General features: G+C 34.8%; 1 protein-coding gene across 2 annotated transcripts in view; it reads right to left on the reverse strand.

The window, feature by feature from the left end:
- The window catches only part of LOC100376900 (exportin-4-like), a 45,793-nt gene that overhangs the window by 12,023 nt on the left and 9,842 nt on the right, over window positions 1-23,928 (reverse strand). For both annotated transcript variants that reach the window (XM_085505060.1, XM_085505059.1), the window contains exons 10-21: window positions 23,160-23,336; window positions 20,659-20,801; window positions 18,550-18,698; window positions 17,479-17,659; window positions 16,648-16,807; window positions 14,346-14,515; window positions 11,808-11,979; window positions 9,577-9,870; window positions 8,810-8,876; window positions 7,845-7,958; window positions 7,332-7,444; window positions 6,283-6,531 (exon numbers count right to left, since the gene is read on the reverse strand). In XM_085505060.1, the coding sequence (XP_085361186.1) occupies window positions 6,283-6,531; window positions 7,332-7,444; window positions 7,845-7,958; window positions 8,810-8,876; window positions 9,577-9,870; window positions 11,808-11,979; window positions 14,346-14,515; window positions 16,648-16,807; window positions 17,479-17,659; window positions 18,550-18,698; window positions 20,659-20,801; window positions 23,160-23,336 (1,989 nt within the window). The remainder of the gene's footprint in view (window positions 1-6,282; window positions 6,532-7,331; window positions 7,445-7,844; window positions 7,959-8,809; window positions 8,877-9,576; window positions 9,871-11,807; window positions 11,980-14,345; window positions 14,516-16,647; window positions 16,808-17,478; window positions 17,660-18,549; window positions 18,699-20,658; window positions 20,802-23,159; window positions 23,337-23,928) is intronic.

Raw genomic sequence — 23,928 nt, forward strand, 5'->3', positions numbered from 1 at the left:
TCACATATACAGCCAAAGATTACTGTGGGTCGTTTGAATTCTTCAACCAGTCCCATATAGATTCTAAGATTACCCTGGATCATTTCAACTCTCTAAACCATATCATACAGCCAAAAACTAACCTGGGATATTTTATTTTTTTTAAACCATCACATATACAGCCAAAGATTACCCTGAATTCTTTAACCAATCCCATTTATATTCTAAGATTACCCTGGATCATTTCAACTCTCTAAACCATATCATACAGTCCAAAACTAACCTGGGATATTTTAGTTTTTTTAAACCATCACATATACAGCCAAAGATTACCCTGAATTCTTCAACCAATCCCATATAGATTCTAAGATTACCATGGATCATTTAACTCTCTAAACCATATCATACAGTCCAAAACTAACCTGGGATATTTTAATTTTTTTAAACCATCACATATACAGCCAAAGATTACCCTGAATTCTTCAACCAATCCCATATAGATTCTAAGATTACCATGGATCATTTCAACTCTCTAAACCATATCATACAGTCCAAAACTAGCCTGGGATATTTTAATTTTTTTAAACCATCACATATACAGCCAAAGATTACTGTGGGTCGTTTGAATTCTTCAACCAGTCCCATATAGATTCTAAGATTACCCTGGATCATTTCAACTCTCTAAACCATATCATACAGCCAAAAACTAACCTGGGATATTTTATTTTTTTTAAACCATCACATATACAGCCAAAGATTACCCTGAATTCTTTAACCAATCCCATTTATATTCTAAGATTACCCTGGATCATTTCAACTCTCTAAACCATATCATACAGTCCAAAACTAACCTGGGATATTTTAATTTTTTTAAACCATAACATATACAGCCAAAGATTACTCTGAATTCTTCAACCAATCCCATATAGATTCTAAGATTACCATGGATCATTTAACTCTCTAAACCATATCATACAGTCCAAAACTAACCTGGGATATTTTAATTTTTTTAAACCATCACATATACAGCCAAAGATTACCCTGAATTCTTCAACCAATCCCATATAGATTCTAAGATTACCATGGATCATTTCAACTCTCTAAACCATATCATACAGGCCAAAACTAGCCTGGGATATTTTAATTTTTTTAAACCATCACATATACAGCCAAAGATTACTGTGGGTCGTTTGAATTCTTCAACCAATCCCATATAGATTCTAAGATTACCCTGGATCATTTCAACTCTCTAAACCATATCATACAGCCAAAAACTAACCTGGGATATTTAAATTTTTTAAACCATCACATATACAGCCAAAGATTACCCTGAATTCTTTAACCAATCCCATATAGATTCTAAGATTACCCTGGATCATTTAACTCTCTAAACCATATCATACAGCCCAAAACTAACCTGGGATATTTTAATTTTTTAAACCATCACATATACAGCCAAAGATTACCCTGAATTCTTCAACCAATCCCATATAGATTCTAAGATTACCCTGGATCATTTCAACTCTCTAAACCATATCATACAGCCAAAAACTAACCTGGGATATTTTAATTTTTTTAAACCATCACATATACAGCCAAAGATTACCCTGAATTTTTCAACCAATCCCATATAGATTCTAAGATTACCATGGATCATTTCAACTCTCTAAACCATATCATGCAGTCCAAAACTAGTCTGGGATATTTTAATTTTTTTAAACCATCACATATACAGCCAAAGATTACTGTGGGTCGTTTGAATTCTTCAACCAATCCCATATAGATTCTAAGATTACCCTGGATCGTTTCAACTCTCTCAACCATATCATACAGCCAAAAACTAACCTGGGATATTTAAATTTTTTAAACCATCATATATACAGCCAAAGATTACCCTGAATTCTTTAACCAATCCCATATAGATTCTAAGATTACCCTGGATCATTTAACTCTCTAAACCATATCATACAGCCCAAAACTAACCTGGGATATTTTAATTTTTTAAACCATCACATATACAGCCAAAGATTACCCTGAATTCTTCAACCAATCCCATATAGATTCTAAGATTACCCTGGATCATTTCAACTCTCTAAACCATATCATACAGCCAAAACCTAACCTGGGATATTTTAATTTTTTTAAACCATCACATATACAGCCAAAGATTACCCTGAATTCTTCAACCAATCCCATATAGATTCTAAGATTACCATGGATCATTTCAACTCTCTAAACCATATCATACAGTCCAAAACTAGCCTGGGATATTTTAATTTTTTTAAACCATCACATATACAGCCAAAGATTACCGTGGGTCGTTTGAATTCTTCAACCAATCTCATATAGATTCTAAGATTACCCTGGATCATTTCAACTCTCTAAACCATATCATACAGTCCAAAACTAACCTGGGATATTTTTTTTTTTTTAAACCATCACATATACAGCCAAAGATTACCCTGAATTCCTTAACCAATCTCATATAGATTCTAAGATTACCCTGGATCATTTCAACTCTCTAAACCATATCATACAGTCCAAAACTAACCTGGGATATTTTAATTTTTTTAAACCATCACATATACAGCCAAAGATTACCCTGAATTCTTCAACCAGTCCCATATAGATTCTAAGATTACCCTGGATCATTTCAACTCTCTAAACCATATCATACAGTTCAAAACTAACCTGGGATATTTTAATTTTTTTAAACCATCACATATACAGCCAAAGATTACCCTGAATTCTTTAATCAATCCCATATAGATTCTAAGATTACCCTGGATCATTTCAACTCTCTAAACCATATCATACAGCCAAAAACTAACCTGGGATATTTTAATTTTTTTAAACCATCACATATACAGCCAAAGATTACCGTGGGTCGTTTGAATTCTTTAACCAATCCCATATAGATTCTAAGATTACCCTGGATCATTTCAACTCTCTAAACCATATCATACAGTCCAAAACTAACCTGGGATATTTTAATTTTTTTAAACCATCACATATACAGCCAAAGATTACCCTGAATTCTTCAACCAATCCCATATAGATTCTAAGATTACCCTGGATCATTTCAACTCTCTAAACCATATCATACAGTCCAAAACTAACCTGGGATATTTTAATTTTTTTAAACCGTCACATATACAGCCAAAGATTACCCTGAATTCTTCAACCAATCCCATATAGATTCTAAGATTACCCTGGATCATTTCAACTCTCTAAGCCATATCATACAGTCCAAAACTAGCCTGGGATATTTTAATTTTTTTAAACAATCACATAGACAGCCAAAGATTACCCTGAATTCTTTAACCAATCCCATATAGATTCTAAGATTACCCTGGATCATTTCAACTCTCTAAACCATATCATACAGTCCAAAACTAACCTGGGATATTTTAATTTTTTTTAAACCATCACATATACAGCCAAAGATTACCCTGAATTCCTTAACCAATCTCATATAGATTCTAAGATTACCCTGGATCATTTCAACTCTCTAAACCATATCATACAGTCCAAAACTAACCTGGGATATTTTAATTTTTTTAAACCATCACATATACAGCCAAAGATTACCCTGAATTCTTTAACCAATCCCATTTATATTCTAAGATTACCCTGGATCATTTCAACTCTCTAAACCATATCATACAGTCCAAAACTAACCTGGGATATTTTAATTTTTTTAAACCATCACATATACAGCCAAAGATTACCCTGAATTCTTCAACCAAATGCAATCCCATATAGATTCTAAGATTACCATGGATCATTTCAACTCTCTAAACCATATCATACAGTCCAAAACTAGCCTGGGATATTTTAATTTTTTTAAACCATCACATATACAGCCAAAGATTACTGTGGGTCGTTTGAATTCTTCAACCAATCCCATATAGATTCTAAGATTACCCTGGATCATTTCAACTCTCTAAACCATATCATACAGTCAAAAACTAACCTGGGATATTATATTTTTTTTAAACCATCACATATACAGCCAAAGATTACCGTAGGTCGTTTGAATTCTTCAACCAATCCCATATAAATTCTAGGATTACCCTGGATCATTTTAACTCTCTAAACCATATCATACAGTCCAAAACTAACCTGGGATATTTTAATTTTTTTAAACAATCACATATACAGCCAAAGATTACCCTGAATTCTTCAACCAGTCCATATAGATTCTAGGATTACCCTGGATCATTTCAACTCTCTAAACCATATCATACAGCCAAAAACTAACCTGGGATATTTTAATTTTTTTAAACAATCACATAGACAGTCAAAGATTACCCTGAATTCTTTAACCAATCCCATATAGATTCTAAGATTACCATGGATCATTTAACTCTCTAAACCATATCATACAGTCCAAAACTAACCTGGGATATTTTAATTTTTTTAAACAATCACATACACAGCCAAAGATTACCCTGAATTCTTTAACCAATCCCATATAGATTCTAAGATTACCATGGATCATTTCAACTCTCTAAACCATATCATACAGTCCAAAACTAACCTGGGATATTTTAATTTTTTTAAACAATCACATAGACAGCCAAAGATTACCCTGAATTCTTTAACCAATCCCATATAGATTCTAAGATTACCCTGGATCATTTCAACTCTCTAAACCATATCATACAGTCCAAAACTAACCTGGGATATTTTAATTTTTTTAAACAATCACATATACAGCCAAAGATTACCCTGAATTCTTTAACCAATCCCATATAGATTCTAAGATTACCCTGGATCATTTAAACTCTCTAAACCATATCATACAGTCCAAAACTAACCTGGGATATTTTAATTTTTTTAAACAATCACATAGACAGCCAAAGATTACCCTGAATTCTTTAACTAATCCCATATAGATTCTAAGATTACCCTGGATCATTTAACTCTCTAAACCATATCATACAGCCCAAAACTAACCTGGGATATTTTAATTTTTTTAAACCATCACATATACAGCCAAAGATTACTGTGGGTCGTTTGAATTCTTCAACCAATCCCATATAGATTCTAAGATTACCCTGGATCATTTCAACTCTCTAAACCATATCATACAGTCAAAAACTAACCTGGGATATTATATTTTTTTTAAACCATCACATATACAGCCAAAGATTACCGTGGGTCGTTTGAATTCTTCAACCAATCCCATATAAATTCTAGGATTACCCTGGATCATTTTAACTCTCTAAACCATATCATACAGTCCAAAACTAACCTGGGATATTTTAATTTTTTTAAACAATCACATATACAGCCAAAGATTACCCTGAATTCTTCAACCAGTCCATATAGATTCTAGGATTACCCTGGATCATTTCAACTCTCTAAACCATATCATACAGCCAAAAACTAACCTGGGATATTTTAATTTTTTTAAACAATCACATAGACAGTCAAAGATTACCCTGAATTCTTTAACCAATCCCATATAGATTCTAAGATTACCCTGGATCATTTCAACTCTCTAAACCATATCATACAGTCCAAAACTAACCTGGGATATTTTAATTTTTTTAAACAATCACATACACAGCCAAAGATTACCCTGAATTCTTTAACCAATCCCATATAGATTCTAAGATTACCATGGATCATTTCAACTCTCTAAACCATATCATACAGTCCAAAACTAACCTGGGATATTTTAATTTTTTTAAACAATCACATAGCCAGCCAAAGATTACCCTGAATTCTTTAACCAATCCCATATAGATTCTAAGATTACCCTGGATCATTTCAACTCTCTAAACCATATCATACAGTCCAAAACTAACCTGGGATATTTTAATTTTTTTAAACAATCACATATATAGCCAAAGATTACCCTGAATTCTTTAACCAATCCCATATAGATTCTAAGATTACCCTGGATCATTTCAACTCTCTAAACCATATCATACAGTCCAAAACTAACCTGGGATATTTTAATTTTTTTAAACAATCACATAGACAGCCAAAGATTACCCTGAATTCTTTAACCAATCCCATATAAATTCTAAGATTACCCTGGATCATTTCAACTCTCTAAACCATATCATACAGTCCAAAACTAACCTGGGATATTTTAATTTTTTTAAACCATCACATAGACAGCCAAAGATTACCCTGGGTCGTTTGAATTCTACAAACTATCACATTCAGCCAATGATTGCCCTCGTTCACTTGACGTCTTTAAACATCACACTTAACTTAAGATTACCCTGGGTCATTTAAACCATGATACATAATGAGAATTGCTTAAATTCCCATTTTACTTACCTTTAAAAAGTGCTGCGTTGCTGCCACAAGTTGGACATTATTGTCATGTTCTTTGTACTCGTATTCACCTAAAGCTGATATACTATCAAAACACAACTTGGTGACTTCCAGTCCAAAACTTGTAAGACCAAGCTCTATGGATCCAAGTAAGCTCTTAAATAACTGTTCAGGAAGCTGGCATATTTTTTCTGGGTAGATTTCGCAAATGAATGAAATAAGCTTGTAATACTGACTGCAGAGGGTCGGAAACTGGAAAACAGAGAAAAAAGTGATTTAGAAATTAACATAGATTGACCCAGTGTGAACAGTTGATATGTTCTCCAAAATATTCTTCATAAACAACGTATGTCAGTTTCCATAAAAGATATGAATCTAATATAACAATTTATGATCACAATCTGTATTCAATGACCCTATTGCTTAGAAATGAACTTTGAATAATGTATTAACTTGTTTTAATGAATCCTCATGTGTAAGAGTCTCATGGTATAAAGCTATACATAAGAACATTCTACGCTATAAGACATTTAACACACAACACCTAACATGTATTGACGGTATACTGTATTTTCTCTACTAGTAAAGCATATACTTATGCATATAACAGTATATACATGTATGAGCAAACTACTGTAAATGCATTAATTATTCACTGGGTTTTAATTTTGCTATTTTTGCTGACAAGTAAAATCCGCTAAATTAAATCTACGTGAACATGTAAAACTCAATAAAACTCATTGTTTCCTTGACAAATTCGTGAAATTAAAACATGCTCAAAACATGAAAATAGCGAAGTTAAATAGTTTTACAGTAAGTCTTATTTTAATCTTTAATAGTACAGTATGTAATAAATGCAATTTTTTGCTAATGTTTCCTTCCATTGGAGAAGCACTAGGGATAGAGCAAATAATGCTAAATAATAATACTGAACTCAGCAAAGTGCCATAGTGGATTCAAAGATGATTCTCTGTTCAACAATAGTGTGCTTACAGAATGTGGTAAGAAACAAACCATCATTTAACAATTGGTCCAAATACTCAATATCATACCTTCAATAACTCAGCATTCATTAATGGAACTATGATATTTAAACCATACAATACTATGTCAGCTGCGGAAACATTGGCTGATATCTGGTCACCTTCTCCAGAGGCAATGTCTTCTGAAATGCAATGAAGATTCAAAGTTATACTGATGAGCAGACTCAAAATATTGGTTGCATTAAAAGTAAAAGTACACTCTTTCTCATGAAAATCAATAAACATACTAAAAATTATGTTTGTGCATAACTTGAAAATTGTCATGAATATGAATGATGAGAACTGTGAGAGCAATTATGAAATTTATTCTGAAGCTAGGGAGTCCTAGTGCCTCCTAGGTGTAACAAGAAAACATATGTATGCAAAGCTCAAATAAATCAAATAAACACATTTCCTGCTAAAAGCCTCTATGGGGAGCCAAAATGTGCAGGCGATGTATTATTAAAGTAGAGTGACAAGCTAATATCTTTTTTGTATGGTTGATAAAAACAAAGTAATGTGTGTTTGTGTTCAATATATTACCTGTAATACCAAAATCAACAAAGTCTTTTGACAGTAAATGCGTTAATAACTCCATCATTAGTGAAATATCTTGGTAATGATCTTCCTCTGCTGTGATCTCAAAATGCTTTTTTCCTGAAATTTATAAATGAGAATCAATAATAAGAATGAATTACGGTACAGTAAAGTTTTCAACCAACCTGTCACACATTTGTGAATTTCTTGCATATGCATAATGTATTTATTAAATTTAATATTTGGTAATGAAAAGACTGGCCTGGCCATAGTAATTCTATATTTTTTAATTAGAATATTTAATTTCAGAAATGATCTCACAGACAATGGTGATCACAGAAAATAAAAAATAAAATAACTGGGCTACCAAAATGCAATTGGCCATTTTCCATTCATCGTGAGATCCTGCGTTATGCATGAAATCGCAATACGCCAGGAAAAACAAAGGTCATAGCATCATTTCTTGAAGCTCACATCGCGTGAGATTCAAGAAATAAGTAATTTTTGAGTATTTACACGCTTACTAGTAATAATGTTCTATATACATTTGATGGTGATGTTCAATTTTAAATAAGTGAGGGTATTTCAATGCCAAAGATCAGCATTTTTACACTAACATTTTTTGCCATATGCCTTGTACGCTTAACATGAGATCTCGCAGTGAACGAAAAAACACATATTATTAGGTTACAGAAACATGCAACCCGAATGTGCTAAATGAATGGCATAAATGCAAAAAACAGTTTGCGTGAAAACTGCACTCTACATACACTGACTGCTATTTATGGTGTTGTCAATAACAACAAACAAAGTGTCAGATAAATATGTAATATAAACAAAAGCCATAGATCTTCAAGGCTTCAACTGAGATACATGTTAACTGGATCTATGCCCAGATTATTTAGTCTTCCTCTGAAAGTACAGCACAATATGCACAGTAGGAATTCATATAATTTAAATAGACACTTTACCTGTATTATATTTAGAATATGTTTGAAGTAAACTTATAGACACATCATACACTTTATTGGTATCATTCTGTAATAAAAACAAGAATATCACGCAGTTAGGGCCACTAGATTGCAAACATGTAAACAGACATTTTTATATGCGTACAATTGAACCTTAATTAACCAAACTACAGAGGCTAATTTTGTTCAAATATTAAACAAAACATTCTGTGTACATTGGTTTGTTTTCTGTAAGCATAACTCAAAACGTTATAGATGGACTCTTATGAAATTTTCAAATGTCCTTTGATACAAGGACAAAATTTTGGTAGAAATGTGGATCCTGTTGCCATGGACACAGCAATTTCGGGAATACTTTTTCATTTATAAGTCAAAAAGTTATTGATGGATTCTCATGACATCTTCAAATACCAATTGGTCAGAGATTGTTCAAGATTTGGAACTAGTTGTTATGGAAACAAGAACGTTTTAAATAACTTTGTTGCCAGATAACTCAAAAAAGATATTGATTTTTTAGAAGGGGTTGATTTTTGAACATAAACCAAGCGATCACATAATTTTTAGGAGAGATCTTAATCCAGGTGCTATGGTGATAGTTAATTTTTGAAGGATTTTTCACCATTGCAAGATAAGGTTATTCTTACATTTGTAGAAATACTTTCAAATAGAAAACCCTGTGAACTTTACATAAATGCTTGCAACTGCCTTACATGTATTTCACTTAATTCTATATCTAATCACTAATATAATCACAAATTTTGACTCACCTCTGAGAGATAGCATATCATACGATTAGCCATCACTGTGAACACTTCTAAAATAACCACAACCACTTCAGGACAGTTATGATATGTACCAAGTAATGATACACATTCATTTAAAAGTGGAAGACTGAATGAAAAGACAGTGGATACGTTGTCAATGCGGGTACCCATGATGGCACCTTCTAACATCGATAACAGGGTGACAATTTCGGTTTTAATGTTTTCATCTTGGTATATCCTCTGAAAGTTGTCTTGTTGGAGTAAATGATTGAATCGATGCTGAACTGGTTGCAGTACCTGTCAAAGAGAAAAACAATGAAATTCTGTCATTTACTCATTTTTAAAATGACTTAAAGGTGTTTTGAGCTGAAATTACTACTATTGAGTAGTGACTGCATACATGTATATACAGTAAAACCTGTCAAAACCGACCATGACTGGGACTGGGATCTATGGTCGGTTTTCAGAGGGAGTCGGTTTATTCAGGGTGGGCATAACTTCGATTGAAACAACAATTACATGTGCTGTAAACACGGGACAAATGAAATACACCGGAGTTTGCCTCCGGTGATTATACATGTATTTACATTTATTGTATTGTTTCAATAAAATAATTTACCAAACAAGACAAGAATATTATGGTATGTACATGAAATCAATAAACATTAAAATAACTGTTGGAACAGACCGGGTAAGTATCGCGTATCGTAACTGAAGGCGTCCATTTTGAATGACATCACAACGTAAGTTCACGTGAGCTACATGTAATTATTATAATTTATGCAGACAGTTGATTTTGCTGTTAAGTCAATGAATCAAATTACGATGTAAAAAAATCATCAAGTTTTCACCGCTTTAAAGAACATCTTTTTTCAACGATTTTGTTCGTTCGAATTATGAAATTTTGGATATCTGTCAAGTAGCTGGAGTCTTTGTTTATTGCGAAGTTTTGTAATCTTGTCAACATGTCTAGCACATCGCCATGCGTCAAGTCACGGTCATCGTGGGGGTCAATAATTTGACTGTCGTTGTCATCGTTGTCTATAGATTCATGGTTTTCTTTGTCTGCAATAAAATTCTCAACAATCTGTTGCTCCCACTCGCCGTCATACATTGCTTCAGTCGGTATACGTTCATCAAAGTGGAGGTATTCTACAACGCTACACTGTGTTTGCGGCTCTGCAACATGCTAAATAAGGTTTCCGAATTCTTTGTCATCGTCTGCTTCTTCGTCATCATAAATTTCAATCTTGAAGCCCCCTTTACGGAAACATTCGAAAGCACAAAATTGTCGATCAGAATCGTTATGGAAAGAAGAAAACTCAATGTTTTGATCGTTGAAGAAGTGATAATGCAGTGTGCTTCACCGCAATTGAAGTTGATGACCCCGATCATTTGTTTATATCCGGGGTCATTACACTGTCCAGACATCACGTGATGCGATGGCGTGTGGTGTGAAAAACTTAATCAGTTGCTATTGTTTTACACGGGACGTTACTTGTAGTGTGAGATTTGATATTGTTTCTGTGACGTTCACGGTAAATTCAACACAATGCACACTTTTTAGGTCGGGCAGACCGGATTACTAGACAGCGGACGTGGTGCAACTGGTCGGATGGTCGATGTATTCAGTGTGAATATTGGACTTGGGGCCGATCAATGCGGTCGGTGTTCGGAGTAGACAGTGGTCGGATTTCACAGGTTGTTTTAACATAGGCGTCTATGGAGAAATTTCGGGACTACATAAATCGGTCGGTTCTGACAGTAGGTCGGTTTATCCAGGGGTCGGTTTTGACAGGTTTTACTGTATATATATACAGTGCATTATAAAAGAGAACTTCATATGAAAATTGTAATCACACTTGAAACTCGCTAAATTCAATTTTGTATAATGTTTTAACAATATTAAGATTCATATTAATCATAATATCTTATTTGATACATATTAGCAGCATATACGTTTACGCAAATGACAGAGGTGTGTTAATGGTCAAAATAAGTTATATTTTAAAGTCTGACCTAACAACATAACACTCCCAGATAAAAGAGCTCCACAAATGCAGGAAAATAAAAATTTAATGACCCCCTATCTAATGATTTAACTACTTTTTGTTTATGTGTGCAGTTTCAACTTCACTAATTGTCATTGTATTGATCTCCATATTCATCTATATGACCATCCATGAAAGCCTAAATACCCCTTTAACAAATTGAACACATGATGTAATAGATACCTGTGACCAGTAATTCTGTTTGCTGTCACCGTTAACTGAACTGCCAGCCAATACTAACGCTTTCATCAGGTTACATTTAATATCATCGGGAAGTAGATCCAGTGGTTGTGAGTTCATTGCATGTTGTTTTCCCAGCGTCCATAACCCTTCACATTTAATGACCGTCTCACACCTAGAAGAGGACAGAAGAGATAATAAAACAAGCAGCCTATCGGCTGAGATAGCTCCGCTGTTAGCAATGCACATTTCAATTAAAGAACTGAAGACATCATTAGAAAATGAACAATATGAATAGTATCAAAGCAATCGGACTTACAGTTTTTAACAAGAAGTCGAAAATATCACTTTTTACCAAAAATTACAAAAATATTCACCAAAATAAATTAATTAGAGAATTGAAGACATCATCACAAAACGAACAAATCTGAGAGAGGTCCACATGTAGTACCTATATATGTAATATCAAAGCAATCGGACTTACAGTTTTCAACAAGAAGTCGAAAATATCACTTTTTACCAAAAATGACAAAAATATTCACCAAAATTAGAGAATTAAAGATATCATTACAAAATGAACAAATCTGAGAGAGGTCCACATGTAGTACCTATATATGTAATATCAAAGCAATCGGACTTGCGGTTTTTAACAAGAAGTCAAAAATATCACTTTTTACCAAAAATGACAAAAATATTCACCGAAATTAGAGAATTGAAGATATCATCACGAAATAAACAAATCTGAGAGAGGTCCACATGTAGTACCTATATATGTAGTATCAAAGCAATTGGACTTGCGGTTTTTAACAAGAAGTCGAAAATATCACTTTTCACCAAAAAATGACAAAAATATTCACCAAAAATAGAGAATTAAAGATATCATTACAAAATGAACAAATCTGAGAGAGGTCCACATGTAGTACCTATATATGTAATATCAAAGCATTTGCACTTGCGGTTTTTTACAAGAAGTCGAAAATATCAGTTTTTACCAAAAATGACAAAAATATTCACCAAAATTAGAGAATTAAAGATATCATTACAAAATGAACAAATCTGAGAGAGGTCCACATGTAGTACCTATATATGTAATATCAAAGCAATTGCACTTGTGGTTTTTAACAAGAAGTCGAAAATATCAGTTTTTACCAAAAATGACAAAAATATTCACCAAAATTAGAGAATTAAAGATATCATTACAAAATGAACAAATCTGAGAGAGGTCCACATGTAGTACCTATATATGTAATGTCAAAGCAATTGCACTTGCGGTTTTTAACAAGAAGTCGAAAATATCAGTTTTTACCAAAAATGACAAAAATATTCACCAAAATTAGAGAATTGAAGATATCATCACGAAATGAACAAATCTGAGAGAGGTCCACATGTAGTACCTATATATGTAATATCAAAGCAATTGCACTTGCGGTTGCGGTTTTTAACAAGAAGTCGAAAATATCAGTTTTTACCAAAAATGACAAAAATATTCACCAAAATTAGAGAATTAAAGATATCAACATGAAATGAACAAACCTAAGAGAGGTCTACCCAAGGTACATATACACCAAGTATCAAAGCATTTAGGCTTGTAGTTTTCAAGAAGAAGTCGAAAAAGTAAAACATTGACACGGACGACGGACGACGACGGACAATCACTCATATGATAAGCTCCGCTCGACAAAGTCGACAGCGGAGCTAAAAAAACTGAACACAAAAAGCCAACTTTTGCAAAAGTTTTTCAAAAACTGTTATCAAGATGACTATTTGGTCCAAAATTACAGGAAAATACATAAAAAATGTTACAAACATTTACAAACATTTTGCCTTTTAAATTGAAAACTTCAGAAAATTTATCACATGACAGGATCATCTTTCCACATTATACATGTAAACAGTTTAATTTTCACTGCTAGAAATTTTTATGATTTTAGGTCTTTGTCCTATGACCCTACGAGTAGGGAAATTTTTCACTCTTACAGAAAATTTCGTGATTTTCACTGACTCGAAAATTTGTCTCTCCTGAAATAAAGTGGTTCACAGTAATTGTAGGCACATACAAAAATACTCAATGGTACTGTGAAATACTTTATTTTAAATGGAATTAATTTTCGCTGAAAGGACTTTTTGGGGTTGTATAGAGTTTATTTTCACTGATTCTTGATGAATTGAATGTAAAATATAGGAAAAAAGGTATGTTCGCTGGATTTTTATTTTCAATGAATCATTCCTTTAGCAAAAATAGTGAAAATTAATTCCAAGCAAAAATAAAGTATGTCACATTATTTTGTTTTCAGTTTTCTCAACTAATTTATGCCAATCATGATATGCCAATTATTTAACATATATGATTTTAAATCACAGCTTTTTTATGCTGACTGAGAAACCCAGTGAAAAGGGAATGTTGAGCAGTGAGGCTAACACACCGATGAAATTATTTTGGATTAATGATCAATACAGTGTAGTTATAAGGAATTCTCAGTACTGGACAAATTTTATTTTATTTGTGAAAGCAATTTTGTAATCATATTTCTACCTTCTTACCTTTCTTTTTGTTGCACTAGAGCTACAAGTAAATTAACCGTGTCTGTGGAAAGATCATGTTCGGCACTCCACACTGATAAATTAGATACAATCTTATCGACGAGAAAACCTATACTCCACTGTGCACCGTCTGTGTCTCTACCAAATGCCACTGCTAGGGGCAAACTCATCTGATGGAGAGAGATAAATGCAATGCAAGATACTATCACACATTTTATTCCACAGTTTTAATGATTACTTTTAGTGTACACATATATGGTTCTCTGATGTAATCATTTTATGACATCACACTCCATTTCCAAACAAGGACATGCACAATCCTTATTAGGAAGTGGAATATCCAAATGTGTGCACAGTCCTTATTAGGAAGTTGAATATGCAAACAAAGAGTGTGCACAGTCCTTATTAGGAAATGGAAAATCCAAATAAAGAATGTGCACAGTTCATATTAGGAAGTTGAATATCAAAATAAAGAGTGTGCACAGTCCTTATTAGGAAGTTGAATATGCAAAGAAAGAGTGTGCACAGTCCTTATTAGGAAGTTGAATATCAAAATAAAGAGTGTGCACAGTCCTTATTAGGAAGTTGAAAATCCAAATAAAGAATGTGCACAGTTCATATTAGGAAGTTGAATATCAAAATAAAGAGTGTGCACAGTCCTTATTAGGAAGTTGAATATGCAAATAAAGAGTGTGCACAGTCCTTATTAGGAAGTTGAATATCAAAATAAAGAGTGTGCACAGTCCTTATTAGGAAGTTGAAAATCCAAATAAAGAATGTGCACAGTTCATATTAGGAAGTTGAATATCAAAATAAAGAGTGTGCACAGTCCTTATTAGGAAGTTGAATATGCAAAGAAAGAGTGTGCACAGTCCTTATTAGGAAGTTGAATATCAAAATAAAGAGTGTGCACAGTCCTTATTAGGAAGTTGAAAATCCAAATAAAGAATGTGCGCAGTTCATATTAGGAAGTTGAATATCAAAATAAAGAGTGTGCACAGTCCTTATTAGGAAGTGGAAAATCCAAATAAAGAGTGTGCACAGTTCATATTAGGAAGTTGAATATCAAAATAAAGAGTGTGCACAGTCCTTATTAGGAAATGGAAAATCCAAATAAAGAGTGTGCACAGTTCATATTAGGAAGTTGAATATCAAAATAAAGAGTGTGCACAGTCCTTATTAGGAAATGGAAAATCCAAATAAAGAGTGTGCACAGTTCATATTAGGAAGTTGAATATCAAAATAAAGAGTGTGCACAGTCCTTATTAGGAAATGGAAAATCCAAATAAAGAGTGTGCACAGTTCATATTAGGAAGTTGAATATCAAAATAAAGAGTGTGCACAGTTCATATTAGGAAGTTGAATATGCAAACAAAGAGTGTGCACAGTCCTTATTAGGAAGTTGAATATGCAAAGAAAGAGTGTGCACAGTCCTTATTAGGAAGTTGAAAATCCAAATAAAGAGTGTGCACAGTTCATATTAGGAAGTTGAATATCAAAATAAAGAGTGTGCACAGTCCTTATTAGGAAATGGAAAATCCAAATAAAGAGTGTGCACAGTTCATATTAGGAAGTTGAATATCAAAATTAAGAATGTGCACAGTTCATATTAGGAAGTTGAATATGCAAACAAAGAGTGTGCACAGTCCTTATTAGGAAATGGAAAATCCAAATAAAGAATGTGCACAGTCCTTATTAGGAAGTTGAATATGCAAACAAAGAGTGTGCACAGTCCTTATTAGGAAATGGAAAATCCAAATAAAGAATGTGCACAGTTCATATTAGGAAGTTGAATATGCAAATAAAATTAAAATTATTACTTAAGGCTGTACTGTTGTCTGAACTGTGCATGTACATAAGAAGGGATCACACAACAATGAATATGCATATTGATAGAGACCAGTTTTTAGAGATCTGCTTAAAGACAGTCACATATTTACAGGCAAGGTAGTACCGGTAAGTCAAACAATTGTAAAAGTTACATTGTATGTGTCATGTTTGGTCATAGTTAAATACCTTGGTACAATAAAGTACAGCTATAATTCAACTGTGAACACTGTTTATATTTTGAACTATGGTACATATAACACATACAGTAACCAGAGAATAGAATGGTATAATGAGGGCAGGCACAGTTCTGACAGTGCTGCTTCAATTACAGACATTACGAAAGACTTCAAAGCAAATCATTAACATATCTAGTATCAAATATTTTGGTCACATTGCCTATTTCTGTACAATGTTTTTTTATACCTACATGTACTTTACACCCTGATAGGTGTAATTTGTTTGCCTGACCCACCTGGGTATAGTATCTTTCATTAGGCATGATATAAGACAAGCTCCATCTTCTGAGGAACCACATGGTGGTAGCACCAACTTGAGGACTAAGCAGTGAAGTCAGCTGCGCATTCACGGCACGCCGTTCAACTTCGGATAATCTGAATACAGCAGATATTAACCTGTGAATGAGTAAAAATACTGTCAAACTTGTGTATAATGACAATGCAAGGAGCTTTAAAAAAATAGTCTTTTTATAAAACGGTGTTTTTTTTATGCAAGATGATTAAATAATTCGGAAAAAAAAAAGTGACAATAACTTCTCTGTGTATAATTTGTCAAGAAATATTTGAAGATGAGAAAAAAAAATATGGATGGATCCTAGTGTAAAAAGACCAAACATGCAACTGATCATTTTCGCTTTTATATACAGGTTCATTAGTGACGAAACGGCATTCACTGGTCACAATAGAGACTTAGAAACTATATATTCCATATGATTTTTTAATAAAACAAGAATTTATTTTTTATCGGACTATATTAATGTTATACAATATGTTATACATAAGTCATTGTGCCTCAATAGTCATAAAACTATATTGATGTTCAGAACTGAAACAATGTGGGAGTGAAAACAGCAAATTTTGGAACACCCACATGTTTTGCCCTGTATACATCCATTACTCAGTACTTTCAGAAAAGAAAAATAGAGCTAAACTAATCTCATTTATTTCTAATGAATTCCCATTCCCATCTACTTTATTGTCTACCCATCCTACCTCTAAATAATAGACTCACCTAACTACTTTATTGTCATTCACCTACCTATCTTACCTCTAAATAATAGACTCACCTAATTACTTTATCACTAGATTGCTCACTCATGGGAATAGACGTTACTTTTTCGCCAGGGGATCCCAACACTCGCAACGTTGTATCTATATCCACATTCTGTGATTCTGCTATGGAATATTCCATTATCTCAGGAGGTATGAGAGGGGTCTCTCCCTGAGGCTCATCAGCTAGTACATACCCTAAGAGAGAAACAGGGTCGTCAATGCAACTCCACTCAGCATTATTGAACACAAACATTCCTGTCATATCAGTATGTGGAGGGGAGACCGCGCAAAACTTCCTGAGTTAGTGCTGACCCAACCATACATGTATGTGACATTAGGAGAACCTTCATCTAGTTATGCTTGCGGCTGTGTTCGTAACAGCATGGAACGCAGATCTATCACATCAAATTGCAAAAAAAATATTATAATAGAATGAGAGACATAGTGAAAACCCCTTACTGAAGTCTAGAACATGAATTAATTTAATTTAATTAATTTTATTTGAACGTATAGTTAAAATAAACTCATTGCCAAGAAATATCAAAATTCACAATCCAAGAATCAAGTCTAAGAGCACTAAACAATAGACGAGAAACATGCTATGATAAGTAAAATACATTTTCAAATTTTCAAACATAAAGAAGAAAGACAGACCTCAAGGTATGTGACCAATAAATGATGTCCAGTATTTTGAAATCTGTTAGCAGTGTATGTAATAAATTGCTAAAATGATACACACAATGATGAAAGTTACATAGCCCAGTCATGTAATGCCATATCTAGAATATTTTTAAAACTGTAAGCATACTTGCACTAAATACATTGCCGGCTGTGGCCGTTATATACCATTCATATCGGCCATCACTGGAGGCTTTCAGCGAGTGATATGTAAAGGTATTTTCATACTCTGCGCATGGGAGCCCACCACATATGATAGCAGTCACCCAATAAAACATAACGGGAAAATGTGTCTTTGTACCTGGTATCAGTGCAGTATACAGTATGCTTTGTATACTTTGTAATAAAACACACACCATACCACACCATCATGATGTACACCATAGACAAGTAAAGGACATTCTTACCTGATATAAGAACCAGCCAATGAATATCTTCATATAAGTTTTCTAAAATACTATCAAACTGGCAGACATTATGAGCACCATGTGAGATTGCTTCTTGTTGCATTATTTGCAGCTGACCATGTAGCCTTGTCACCCTCTCTTCTAATAACCTAATAATTGATAAAAATAAAATTACATTTCCTCATACACAACATACTCATTCAAGACAACATAATTTCAATTTGTCTGCACAGCACAAAGTAGAATCCTTGCACTGTTTTTAAATACACGATCTACTTGGATTTTTTAGAGTCAGCAAATTTAAGTTTTTTAGCATTCTTTCACCACAATGCTAACTATATGCTATACATAATAATGGTATACACATGTATATGCTAGTAGCTTTACCTAGTTAATAATGGTATATTATATGCTGGTAGTTGTGTCAAGTTTATTATAGGATACTATATGTATATGCTAGTAGCTTTACCTAGTTAATAATGGTATATTATATGCTGGTAGTTGTGTCAAGTTTATTATAGGATACTATATGTATATGCTAGTAGCTTTACCTAGTTAATAATGGTATATTATATGCTGGTAGTTGTGTCAAGTTTATTACAGGATACTATATGTATATGCTAGTAGGTTTACCTAGTTAATAATGGTATATTATATGCTGGTAGTTGTGTCAAGTTTATTATAGGATACTATATGTATATGCTAGTAGCTTTACCTAGTTAATAATGGTATATTATATGCTGGTAGTTGTGTCAAGTTTATTATAGGATACTATATGTATATGCTAGTAGCTTTACCTAGTTAATAATGGTATACTATATGCTGGTAGTTGTGTCAAGTTTATTATAGGATACTATATGTATATGCTAGTAGCTTTACCTAGTTAATAATGGTATACTATATGCTGGTAGTTGTGTCAAGTTTATTATAGGACACTATATGTATATGCTAGTAGGTTTACCTAGTTAATAATGCTATACTATATGCTGGTAGTTGTGTCAAGTCTATTATAGGATACTATATGTATATGCTAGTAGGTTTACCTAGTTAATAATGGTATACTATATGCTGGTAGTTGTGCCAAGTTATTTATAGGATACTATATGTATATGCTAGTAGGTTTACCTAGTTAATAATGGTATATTATATGCTGGTAGTTGTGTCAAGTTTATTATAGAATACTATATGTATATGCTAGTAGCTTTACCTTGTTAATAATGGTATACTATATGCTGGTAGTTGTGTCAAGTTATTTATAGGATACTATATGTATATGCTAGTAGCTTTACCTAGTTAATAATGGTATACTATATGCTGGTAGTTGTGTCAAGTTTATTATAGGATACTATATGTATATGCTAGTAGCTTTACCTAGTTAATAATGGTATACTATATGCTGGTAATTGTGTCAAGTTTATTATAGGATACTATATGTATATGCTAGTAGCTTTACCTAGTTAATAATGGTATACTATATGCTGGTAGTTGTGTCAAGTTTATTATAGGATACTATATGTATATGCTAGTAGCTTTACCTAGTTAATAATGGTATACTATATGCTGGTAGTTGTGTCAAGTCTATTATAGGATACTATATGTATATGCTAGTAGCTTTACCTAGTTAATAATGGTATACTATATGCTGGTAGTTGTGTCAAGTTTATTATAGGACACTATATGTATATGCTAGTAGGTTTACCTAGTTAATAATGCTATACTATATGCTGGTAGTTGTGTCAAGTCTATTATAGGATACTATATGTATATGCTAGTAGGTTTACCTAGTTAATAATGGTATACTATATGCTGGTAGTTGTGCCAAGTTATTTATAGGATACTATATGTATATGCTAGTAGGTTTACCTAGTTAATAATGGTATATTATGTGCTGGTAGTTGTGTCAAGTTTATTATAGAATACTATATGTATATGCTAGTAGCTTTACCTTGTTACTAATGGTATACTATATGCTGGTAGTTGTGTCAAGTTATTTATAGGATACTATATGTATATGCTAGTAGCTTTACCTAGTTAATAATGGTATACTATATGCTGGTAGTTGTGTCAAGTTTATTATAGGGTACTATATGTATATGCTAGTAGGTTTACCTAGTTAATAATGGTATACTATATGCTGGTATAATCCTTGCTAGTGCTCCTATACTAGATAACTGATCACCAAATAAATCTCTGTCATCTTCTTCAGTTTCATTAATTTCTTCTTCATCCAATATTGAATCCCCATTACTCGTCTGTCAAAAAAACATTATAAATATTACAATAAATAGTACATAAACCTTGAATATAGTCTGAAATTAGGCAGAGGGTTCTCCGAACCCGCCTATTCACATAGTTCATACCCACCATAGACTCCGGTCAGTAAAAATGACTATTTTGAACTGTAGGCATTAATCAGCGATTCTGTAGGTGACGGAGAGATAGAATCTAGGTCAGGGGAAGCCCCATGATCCCAAGATTCTCTTTCCCTTACGCCACGAACCACTTGACCGAGGCCATATGGCAGCGCCATTAACGGCTGTACAATCACTCTGGTTCCTTTCTCTCCGCCTCAAGGACTTAGACCAACGCTACGGAAAGAGTGGGGTGGTTGGGGGGGACCCGGAGTCTATGGTGGGTATGAACTATGTGAATAGGCGGGTTCGGAGAACCCTCTGCCTAAATTCACTACGTTCAATTACCCACCATAGACTCCGGTCAATCAAAATGACTATTTACTAACGCTATGGGGTCTGATCCCGAAACCACACCGACCGTGTAGCGTTTGGTCCAGCGGGAAGTGTTGCCTAAGGTTTTCCTCACTCGGGGGCCTTAAGCATTACGTCCTCCGCGGCTGACCAACATCCGCCCATCAACACCGTTTGCGTGTCCTGCGCCCCACTCCGCACTCAGACGGACAGGGAGAGACGTGTCGACGGGGTTGCTTTGGATCCCGACGCCCGTGATCCCATAAGCGTTGAAGCAACCTTAGGTGGTCGCCTTAGGATCAAGGGTGGGGGTATTTACATCGTATCACTGGGATCGGTGATACTCCGCATCACCCCAAAAGCGTGGCTCACCGAGTCATTACGGATGGAAGACTCTGAGGGACTGCCCAGAGTACCGGCTGTATCCGACGCGAGCGAACTGTGTCTCCTTTCACTTTAAATATGTGAGAGGGAGCGTGTTCGACTGTGCGTCTCATGACAAACGGGGGTTCCCCGGAAGAGACGTGTTTGAATGCAAACATGCTTTCGTGTTTCTTCCTGCTTGCCCACCGAGGGGCCGCAGTGGAGACAGCTCGCTCCGACTGCGTCTGATCTACCCGGCCTGCCAGGGACGCAATTGCCCCGACAGTCCTTCGACCAAAGCCCTCAACTCGGAGGCAAACCCGGCGGCGTGCGAGGAAGGGTCTACAAAGGGACCCGCAACGGGCCCCATAGGAGGAAAGCCTCCAGGGGCACAGCCTCGCTGCAGCCGGTAAAATCGGGTAAACCACTGCCTGAAAAAACAGACTGTTAGGATGCCCTCCGATCAGCGGGGGGAGACCGAGAAAAAATATTGGTACCTCCACCATCGGGCCTCCTACTCGACGTCCCGGTACACGAAGCACCGGTAGCCGAGCGTGAGGACTTTCCACTCATGCCAAACACGCACTCACTTTAACCGATTTGTTTACTGGACGCGCGACCTTGCTGTGAAGAAACGAGCGACGCGGTCAGTCTCAGTGATTTTGATGGCTCTGAAAGAAAAATCTCACAAAAACACACACCTTCACGGCCAAAAACCCCGAACCCAGCTACGACAAAAGTATTTCGGATGCGGGTTCTATGCTGGTGAATTCTGAATATAACCACTGCACAGTCGACTCGAAACACGAGGAGACCAACAAAAAACGGCAGCGAGCCCTGGTGCTGTCATTACATCTATTCATTTCTAAATACATAGATCAAGCATAAAATGAAGACGACATGCATGAGGGAAGCGAATTACAGTAGTAAAAGGTGCCGCCACGAAACCAACAAGTGGTTACGTAGTGGCGCCGGGTTTTAATTTCTTTGTTGTGGAAAAAAATATTACACACAAAGGGGAAAACGACACGAGGGTAAAGAAGACAAGAAAAACTTATCCTACCAGTAAGAATGTTGAATGCCACCCAGCGGCAACAACCCAAGCTAGAAACCCGGACAGGAAAAAGCAAAAGAGCCAGGCAGAGCCGCTCAGAATCATTCCCGACGAGGCAGAGATGAAAGAAGAGTGATTGTACAGCCGTTAATGGCACTGCCATATGGCCTCGGTCACGTGGTTCGTGACGTAAGGGAAAGAGAATCTTGGGGTCATGGGGCTTCCTCTGACCTAGATTCTATCTCTCTGTCACCTGCAGAATCGCTGATTAATGCCTACAGTTCAAAATAGTCATTTTGACTGACCGGAGTCTATGGTGGGTAATTGAACGTAGTGAATTGTCACCAATTGAACACCAAAGTCTATTTTTGTAAACATTCACCAAATATTTTTCATATTTTTTAACCATCTCAAACAACACCTGTAGCAATGGAAAATTATGTCCATTTGGTAAAAAATTAACAAGAAAAGCAAATTCTTCAACTCACTTGATTCCTTGTTCCATCTGGAACTGCCAAATGACATTGCACGTAAGTATTGAACACTTCCATAGCGTGCGGTTTAAAATAACCAGACTGAAAATACTGCGTATCCATCAATAACGTGGTCCAGGCATCGAGTAACTGGTCAAACGCTTCCATGTGAATCATATCGTCCTTGTGTATCTATAAACAGATAATGATGTTATTACAAAAACATGTATGAAAACTTTACGCATTGGTCCCGAGAGATGCATACTAGATCAATCATAAATGAACATGAAATTGAATGTACACATGAGCTATAAAGTGCACTACTCTTTGTGGTAGCTTATGGTGTTTTAAACCATGGCTCTTAGTATACGAAGGGGAGACGACAACCAGATTTCAATGCAGACTATAAACAGGACTATTTTGTGAATTTGTGATGAAAAGAGGGAACTGATGGGGAAAAGGTTAATAGTTGAGTAAGAATTAAGCACAACTCTCATTTTATACAACCATGCAAGTTTTCAGAAGACTGTCAATCAAAAATTAGGTGTTAATTCAAACTGTTGGTGACAATATTGCTACGTTCACACGACAGCATTTTATCAGAGCCCAACGGCTCGAGCCAGCAAAAATGGCCGTGTAAACGCGTTCAGCTCGAGCCAAGTTCGGCTCCACTAAACCCTCCGGGTTGAACTCCGATAGGGTTGAGTCCCGACATGGCTCCGATCGTGTAAACGCATCGGGCCCAACTATCGGAGCCGAAATCACGCCCTCAATCGTCTTCTTC

The sequence above is a fragment of the Saccoglossus kowalevskii genome, chromosome 11, assembly GCF_978046115.1.
Source record: "Saccoglossus kowalevskii chromosome 11, keSacKowa6.1, whole genome shotgun sequence".
NCBI lineage: Eukaryota > Metazoa > Hemichordata > Enteropneusta > Harrimaniidae > Saccoglossus > Saccoglossus kowalevskii.